The 9592-nt window shown below is 52.0% G+C and overlaps 1 protein-coding gene across 1 annotated transcript in view; it reads left to right on the top strand.

The window, feature by feature from the left end:
• LOC308311880 (zinc finger protein GLI4-like) overlaps positions 1–5638 on the top strand; it is a gene marked incomplete at both ends in the record, with an annotated part of 13440 nt that extends 7802 nt beyond the window's left edge. The window contains 2 exons of the mRNA XM_080758653.1: positions 2541–2940; positions 3456–5638. Coding sequence (XP_080614779.1) covers positions 2541–2940; positions 3456–5638 — 2583 coding nt within the window. The remainder of the gene's footprint in view (positions 1–2540; positions 2941–3455) is intronic.
• Between the last annotated feature and the right edge of the window lie 3954 nt (positions 5639–9592).

Below are 9592 nucleotides of genomic sequence, written 5' to 3'. Positions count from 1 at the left end.
CTGCTCATTCCTTGATCTCTTGTCTTTTTTCCTGTGTTTCTAAAACCTTCCCTGAGGACAGACCTTGCTAAGGTGAGCCTCGCTTCACTTCATTACATCCTCTTTCATCAGCTTTGTTCCAAAAATGACACATCCGACATTCGACAGATCTGTCTCCCTCTATTAGATGATATATATATATATATATATATATATATATATATATATATATATACTTTGCTGACTTTTCTTTCCCTCACAATAGACATGTAATTATGAAATAAAAGCTTAGGCGTCCACAGAAACATGTTGTAAATATGAAATAAATGCTTAAACATGTAGCTAGGTGTAATGTTAGAGACCACAGAAGACATGTTGTAAATATGAAATAAATGCTTAAACATGTAGCTATAGGTGTAATGTTAGAGACCACAGAAGTGAACCTTTCAAGCCTGTTTTCTCAACTCGCTGTTTCTCTACAAGACATTACTCTATAAGCCATATCTGAACGATCAATATGTCAATTTGAAGATAGGACACTTTTGTGAAATACCTGTTTCTGTATCAATGTTATTTCATGTCAAGGACCCCAAAAATAATTGTATTTGGCCCCCGGCTCGCATCTGAAAACATGTTTCCCCTCAGAAGGGACCCCCTCAGAAGCAAAGAGCCGAGTTAAAAAACGGTCGCAACACTTTAACGATTTCTCAAAAATAGCAGATCTACAAGCTTAAAACAACCACAGTACTTTTGGTCACTCAGAATGGACTCTATATTTCTTCATCATGTCCAGTGCCTGTTGACTGTAACATTATATAATAATAATAATAATATATTTCCTCATCATGTCCAGTGCCTGTTGATTGTACATTATATATAATAATAATAATAATAATAATATATTTCCTCATCATGTCCAGTGCCTGTTGATTGTACATTATGTATAATAATAATAATAATATATTTCCTCATCATGTCCAGTGCCTGTTGGTTGTAACATTCAGAAACATTCGCTGCATGAGTTTGACTTCATGCATTTAGTAATCCAGCTCTTCATCTCACCTTCATCAACTGACCCTCATTTGTCCATTTAGACCATTCTACAAAATGTCTTCTAAATCCTGACAGTTTTCTGAAAAACACTCATGTTTCTATATCAGTTGTAGGAGCCAAAGAGTGCTTAGCTATAGTGGTTGTCACTTGGTTGGTGATGGGTGTGGGCACCGCATTGACGTTCCGTTATTGGTGGGAGCGTCTCTGTGGGTGGCCCTTGGTAGTCGACAAATATGGGTGTCTGAACCAGCTCACTCCTAAGGCTGTTTGAACTTGGAGGCAGGGTGAGCTGGGAGGATGCACTTTGTTGACCGCACAATATACTTTATAGTTTGATTCATTCACGTTTGTTTGCTCACTGTTTTGATTGTTATTTATTGGATTCTTTGCACATATTTATTACATATATATATATTTATTTATTGTATTGTAATATTTTGTGCACTGAGCTATATAAACGTTTTAAACTTTGAGCTTGTTTGGATATGAATCATTTTATCATTGTTTTGTCGCGCGTCATTACAGTTTGTTTCAGCTCCCAGGTTTAGCCTGCCGGCATGAGTAATTTATTGGTAAATTATTATCAGCCACAACATCAGTGGTTCTCAAACATTTTCATGTTTGAGATGGGCCGTTCTCCGTCGTCACCATGTGAAGGATTCTCCTGGATGTGTCTCGTCATGTAAATGTTGTTTAATGTCACACCTCCACGCTTCCCATCCTCACCAGAGAGCACATCTGTTCTCGTCCCCCTTGTGGGGTTCGGTTCATCTCACGTGGTGTCTGTCTGTCTGTCTGTCTGTCTGTCTGTCTGTCTGACTGCGAGCCAGACCGCCATAAAAGCCTTCCTTCGCCAGATTAATATTCAGACATGAGGGGGGGGGGGAGGGAGGAGGGGAGGGGGTTGTCTTTTCGGCGCCACGAGTAACCGCTGCCAACTCTCACGCTGTGATCAAGACAGCTTTTTAGCGCAGAATAAATTAGCATCGTCAGGGAAACCAGAGGAGGGGGGGGGGGGGGAGGGGGGAGGGGCGGCGGACCACCTTAATTGGCGGTTTGTGTGGTTATCGGTTGACAAGGCACGGTGATGTCATCAAGGCACGATGATGTCATCAAGGCACGATGATGTCATCAAGGCAAGGCGCGATGATGTCATCAAGGCACGATGATGTCATCAAGGCAAGGCGCGATGATGTCATCAAGGCACGATGATGTCATCAAGGCACGATGATGTCATCAAGGCACGATGATGTCATCAAGGCACGATGACGTCAGTCGACCATCCCACCATCCCCCCCCCCCCCCCATCCCGTGATGTCATCGTAAAACATGATCTGCTGGAGAAAATGTATTGCTTTCAGAGTGTTAACACTCATGATGCTTCTACCTCTCTCTCTCTCTCTCTCTCTCTCTCTCTCCCCCTTCCCTCTCTCTCTCTCTCCCCCTTCCCTCTCTCTCTCTCTCCCCCCCTTTCCCCCCCCCTCCCCCGCCTCCCTCTCTCTCCTCAGGTGTATCAGTCCAGCCCTGGTGGCCAGTCGTCATGCAGTAGCGAGCCGTCGCCACTTGGCAGCGCCACCTACCATGACAGTGGAGTAGAGACAGCGGGCTACAGCGGGGGGAGCCTGGGGGACCTCAGCGGCCTGGACGACCCCCTGGGGGGCGGGGACCCCCTCATGGGGGGGGGCTCCCCGGGGGGCCTCCACCTCCGCCAGCAGCCGGGGACCGCCGGCGTCCACTGGGGGTCCACGGGGGTCCACTGGGGGTCCACGGGCGTCCACTGCCTGGAGAGGCTGAAGACCGAGAGGCTGAGGTCTGTGAGGGAATCGTGCATGTGGGCCGGGGGCAACCCCCCCCCCCCGCTGGCGCTGACCCACGGACCCTCCAAGCTGCCGCCCATCCTAACCGGCGGTGAGTACCGCTCACTGACCGCCAGGACCACGTTTAGGCTTTTTGGTTCATTTTTAAGTGGTGCAACCACTTCTACAACCAGCTCGCAATGTCCATGTACCTCTTTGTGTACGTGTGTACGTCAATGAGCACGAGTGGTGTGTGCATGCGTGCGCGTGCACCACTGGTGTGCGCACGCACCCGCACCCGTGTGTGGATGTTGTTGCTACAGAAATAGCGTCAATGCTAGCGAGCTAAAATATAGCCATTCTTGCTCTAGAAAGCACCAATGTTTCCATCTAGACCACCGGATTATCAGCAAAAACCTCCGAAAATCGCGCTAATGGACCAAACCACGGAGAGCTCCGTAGATTAGGAGTTATTCATCTTTTAGAGAGGGGAGTTGCACCACTTGGTTCACACAGGTGTAATTTTAGAATCTGATCTCAGGTCAGAATGGGATAATTGGTGATTAAATTCTTGTGTTCTCTCTCTCTCTGTCTCTCTCTCTCTCTCTCTCTCTCTCTCTCTCTCAGGGTCCCTCCTGGACGGTCCAGACCTTGGGGGGGGGGGGGGTTGCCCCCGGTCCCTGCGCGGCCCCACCCTGGGCGACCTGGCCCCGCCCACCACCACCACCCTGCTGGGCCTCACGGGGGCGCTGCTGTCCTCGCGGCGCCGCGACAGCACCGCCAGCACGCTGAGCTCCGCCTACAACACGCCGAGCCGACGCTCCTCGGGCATCTCGCCCTGCTGCTCGTCCTCCTGTAGCCACGCCTCCTCCTCCTTTAGCCACGCCTCCAACGGCGGCCGCCTCAACAACAACCTCAGCTCCGCCGGCTCCTACGACCCCATCTCCGCCGACCTGTCGCGGCGCTCCAGCGACAGCTTCGGGGGAGGAGGGGGAGGGGGAGGGGGGACCCTCAGCCTGACCCCCGCCCAGCACTACCGCCTCAGGGCCACGTACGCCGCGGCCACCGGGGGCGCCCCGCCCACGCCTCTGCCCAACCGCGTGGCGCTGTACGAGGACCCCTCCTCCTCCTCCTCCCGGCGCTGCAGCGACTACGCCTCTCGCACCGTGCTGCCCCACGAGGTCCCCGCGTCGTGCGGTCGAGGAATCCCTCGCAGGCGGGCCAGCGACCCCGTGCAGCGACCCCCCCGCGTCGCTCTGGAGCCCGCCCCCCTCCTCCTCGCGCAGCAGCGGCCGCGGATGCAGCGCTACAACAGCGCGGGAACGCTCGGCGGGAGCGGCGGCGGCGGGCATTCCCACGCGCCGGCGGAGCGGCGGGTCTTCTGCCAGCAGGACGGCGGCCATGAGCTCCTCCTCAACCACCGCCACCGCTACGCCTACCCGCCGCGGCCGCCCAGCATCTCAGAGAACATCGCCATGGAGACAGAGGACCTGATGCTGCCCGATGACGTGCTGCAGTACCTCAGCGGCTCCACCAATCAGAACCCACAGCAGCACTTCTACCGCCACAGGAGAACGGCCGAGGTGGAGCTGCCCGCCCAGGCTCCGGTCCCGGCCCAGCGCCAGGATCATCAGAACCAGCAACAACAGCCGTGTCGGGGTTCTTCGCCCAGGGCGGGTGGGACCCACATGTCCGTCCCACCGTGGAACCAGGGAGGGGGGTCGCCCGGAGGAGGGGGTGCGGCGGTCCCGGGCCACCCGCGGTCCAACGCACCGCAGCAGGCGGTCAGGGGGAACCTCGCCCTCGTCCTCCAGCAGAACCACAGCTTTGGCGTTTCGTTGGACGGCGGCAGCGACCTCGACGTCTCCGACCGACGGCAGCTCGCCTCGTCGGACTTCTGGAGTGCCGCGACGAGGACGCAGTGTCCGGCCGATCCCAGAGTGAGCTGTGTGCCGCGGTACCAGCGGACCGGCGCCGCCGACGAACCGACCAGGACCCAGTACCGGTTCCACCGAGGAGACGGCCCTCACGACGCCGACGGCAATGCTACGGGAGTCAACGGGAACGACTGCAAACAGGAACAGGAGCCGACGGACGTGATGCGTTACAGCGTTCAGCCCGTTCAGGTCAAACTGGAGGAATGCGACGGATCGTACGTGGACGATAACGGGCCCCCAGGACTCCTCCAGCCGAGGCCCCCGGCCGGGCCCAGGGCGTGGAGTACCCGACACCCCTCGGGGCCGGGCGGCGTCCCGACGCAGCGACCAGGACTCGTCCTCCAGAACCAAAGCTTCTCCGCCGACCCGCCGCCACACGCTCTGCCAAAGACCTCCTCCTCCGCCAACAACAACAACCACGACGCCTTGTACTTCACGGGGCAGATCCAGCTCTACCAACCCGACGGGAACCTCCCGGACCACGGGGAGGTTCCGTCCATGACGGACGGTTCTGACGACGACGAGGAGACCGTGGACTCTGCGAGCACGGCGGCGGCGGAGCGCCATCATCCTCATCAGACGCAGATAGACTTCGACCTCATGCTGGACGACGGAGACCGCTCCAGCCTGGTGTCGGGAACGCTGAGCCCGGGACTCCTCCTCCTCCCGCGGAGCCGCACCTCCTCCTCCCGGAGCTCCTCCTCCTCCTCCTCCTCTCGCCTCACCACGCCCAGGAACTCTGTCACGCTGGCCCCGCCCCCCTCCTCGGTCCCATCCTCCGGGGGGACGGCGGGCAACATGGCCATCGGGGACATGAGCTCCCTGCTGAGCGCCCTGGCCCAGGAGAGCAAGTTCCTCAACATGATGTCGTAGTGGGCGCTAGCCGCGCACCTAGCCGCGCACCTAGCCGCGCACCTAGCCGCGTCGCTAGCCGCGCCGCGCCGCTAGCCGCGGGCGGCACAGACCGCGTCCAACGAGACGGACGCTTGTTTGAATCGCCGTCGAATGTTTGCAGACAATTGGACTTTGACGCCTAACAACAAAACACTTGGAATGAAATAGTTGAAAAAAGTACAAAATGTGGGCAAAACAGACACGGACGTTGACGCGCTGTATGTCCATGTGACTTCCTGTACAGTCTCGTTTCGTTTTTAAGTATTTAAAATGGCAACTTTTCCTAATTTTTTTTGAAAAAGCCATATTATTATAATTATTATTTTTTGCCTTAGGTACTCTAGTGGATACAATATTACACGACGGCACAATTGTTTTTTTTTGTTTGTTTGTATACAGTATAGGACCGTACAGTAAAATAAAGAAGAACGAAGATCAGTTTAACAAAGTGCCTGACTCCGCCCCCCACATATGCGCGACAAGCTACGACATGTGACACGACATGTGACACGACATGTGACACGACATCTGACACGACATGTGACATCATCGTCATCATCATCATCGTCAAGTTTGTTTAGATATTCTACATGGTACGCTGCTTCTCCCCATTCAGGGCGGGAACCCCTTTCGGTGTTTTAAAGCATTATATGTTTATACTTTAGCTATTGAAAAATAGCAGATCTACAAGCTCATAGCGCGGCACCGAGTGCCGCGCTATGAGCTTGTAGGTCTGCTATTTTTTTATTTCTTTTTTTTTTAATCGTGAAAATGTGCCACACATTTGGAATATATATTCTTTCACTGCAGCAAACGTTGTTAACTCAAATGTTTGCTTCTGGGAGGGGGGATAATTCTGGGGGTCCTTGACATGAAAAAGGTTGACGTAGAAACACTGGGTTTTTCAGAAAACTGTCAGGATTTAGAAAACCTTTTTTTTCAGGCCTAAACGGGTCAAAGTACTGGAGCGGCTCGTTTGGACTAAAGCGGCGAAAATGGGGAAGAGTGAGAGATTCAACGGATAGCCCTTATTTTAATTATTGTTTTATCATCTTCATCATATCATCAATATATATAAGTACAGCTCGCTGCAGGGTCCGCAGTGAGGCGCTAGGGGGCGCTGCAGGGTCCGCAGTGAGGCGCTAGGGGGCGCTGCAGGGTCCTCAGTGAGGCGCTAGGGGGCGCTGCAGGGTCCGCAGTGAGGCGCTAGGGGGCGCTGCAGGGTCCGCAGTGAGGCGCTAGGGGGCGCTGCAGGGTCCGCAGTGAGGCGCTAGGGGGCGCTGCAGGGTCCTCAGTGAGGCGCTAGGGGGCGCTGCAGGGTCTAGCTAAGAGACAGCTGTCTCTTGGTGTCAGGCGACAGACAGGTGGCGCTAGACACTCGGTTGCGACTGGAATTGACTGACATCGCAACAATGACAAGACGAGTCGTTTTGCACTGTACATGCTAACTTTGCTAAGTACATGTACATACATTTATTTGTACTGTACATGCTAAGTATACATGTACATACATGTCTTTGTACTGTATACATGCTAAGCCAGTGTTGTGCTGGACATAATTATGTAAATATTATTTGTACATTTCTTTTATGTAATACACAATATCGACGACGGTTGTTTTACAGAAATGCTGCTTTGTGTCTTCTGTATGGAGTGGTTTGAGACGTGTGGGTGTTAGCATTATACATTGTATTATAATAATTAGAGCTGGGACTCGATTAAAAAAATTAATCTAATTGATCAGAGGCTTTGTAGTTAATTATCTAGATTAATCGCATTTTAATCGCATATCAATATTCAACCTGAGAACAGCGAGAAACCTTTTTTTTTAATGTTTTTTGGTATCCCAGTGAATCAATGAATATAGTGACTACAGGATACCACTCATTTTCAACATTTTACTGTCATTAATATACCTGTTGTGGAAATAATAATAAAAAGTCACCCCATTCTGTGTTGCCTAGAACTGGAGGTCTGAAAAACAATTAGTAACAGTAACAAGTACATCTCAGTGACATCACAAAGCTGTACTTACTTCATATTGTTTTTTGTCAGACCTCCAGTTCTAGGCAACACAAAATGGGGTGACTTTTTATTATTTCCAGTTTTCAGTACTATAGAAAAGCGCCCAGTGAGAAACTGGTGCGATTAATTTATCTGTAGTTAATCGCCATTCATTTTTCTGTATAGTTAATTAATCTAAATTAATCGCAATTAGTCCCAGCCCTAATTATAATACATTATAGTATAGTATATTATAGTATAGCACTATGTGCTATACTATAATGTGGTTTGAGATGTGTGGGTGTTAGCCCAAAGTGGGGTCCTTCAGGGAGTCTCAGGGGGTCCCCCAGCTAAATGATAGCTTGGAACCAAATGGACCCTTGTGGGTCTGTAACTCTGAGAGTGTACAAATGGACTCTTGTGGGTCTGTAACTCTAAGTGTACAAATATATATATATATATGGGCCGATCACCGATCACCACAGCGATCTCTTTTAACGGTTTAGAATGAAAATAAACTGTAGACCAAGTATTGATGCTCGTTGGAGGCGTTTGGAGTCGGTCTCTCCTCCTCAGATCTTCACACAATGTCCATGATACACACACACACACACACACACACACACACACACCTGACTGAACACAATGAAACGTGACAACGTCGAGAGCAGAGAACGAGCGAGACCTCGAGAGGGTCTGAGGTATTCTTCCTGCAACGCACACGCACGCACACACACGCACACACACACACACACACACACACACACACACACACACACACACACTACAGCCCTATCCTTCTGTAGTGGAAGTGTTGATTGCCTGAATAATTTAGAAGCTCAACTTTGGTCTTTGAAGTCCCGTGCCGCTGCGCCGAACCGCTAGCCAACAATACACTCCCCCCCCCCCTCACCCCCCCTCCCATTGCTCTGGTGTTTCACATGACAAGACAGACTCACCCTAAGCGTGTTCAACACAGACTCCGTGCTCGCTCACCCTAAGCGTGTTCAACACAGACTCCGTGCTCGCTCACCCTAAGCGTGTTCAACAGCAGCGTGTCTTTGAAATAACGCACCACACTAGAGTACTGACCCGGCCTTCCTCGCCCGGCCAAAGGAAGGAGCAACACTGACGCTGAAGTGAAAACCTAAACAGGGGGAGTGTAAGAGCAGGAGGCTAGTCGCAGCGCGCGCCGCGGCGATACCGCCGTTGTTCTACTTCAATATTAGCACCGACAGTTTGGAGACCCACAGGAGCCCGGCCGCTCAAACCACATAAAACGCGGTAACGGAAGGCGAGGGGGTCCGTCCGGGGGACGAGGGGGCTCCTAGGGGGCTCCAAAGGGGGCTCCTAGGGCGCGAGGCGGGGAGGAACAAATGATTTTAGTCTGGCAGGGAATTCAGCCGAGGGTACGTTTGATCTGAGCTTTTTTTGATTGCTTTTGCCACTGGAATTCCTTATTCTCTCAGAGATACGGAGAGGAGGAGAGGACAGCCTCAGGGCATCACGCTCAACGCTGGTCCCCCTGAAGGAGGAAGGGGGGGGGAGGAGGAGGAGGAGGGGGAGGGGGGGGGGGGAGGAGGAGGATGGGGGGGGGGGAGGAGGAGGCGGGCCAGGGCCAGAACAAAGTGCGACAGTATAGAGCACCGAAGTCTGACGTCACTTTCAGTAGAGGGCGTCAGTCCCCAGGTTCATCAGTAGAGGGCGTCAGTCCCCAGGTTCATCAGTAGAGGGCGTCAGTCAATTCAATTCAATTCAAAGGGCTTTATTGGCACGAGAAAACATACGTTTACATTGCCAAAGCAGAAAGAACAATACAACAATACAGCAATACAATCAAAACAAAAATTATGTACTTTGAAGGTCAGAATCTTCAATAGATCAACTTCTGTGTACCAAGATAACTCGATGCAGGTATAGTGCAGGAAT

This window comes from Protomyctophum bolini, assembly GCF_963924005.1.
Source record: "Protomyctophum bolini genome assembly, chromosome: 24".
NCBI lineage: Eukaryota > Metazoa > Chordata > Actinopteri > Myctophiformes > Myctophidae > Protomyctophum > Protomyctophum bolini.
Note: the sequence above shows the minus strand (reverse complement) of the source record. Positions and strands in the feature narration are given on the sequence as shown.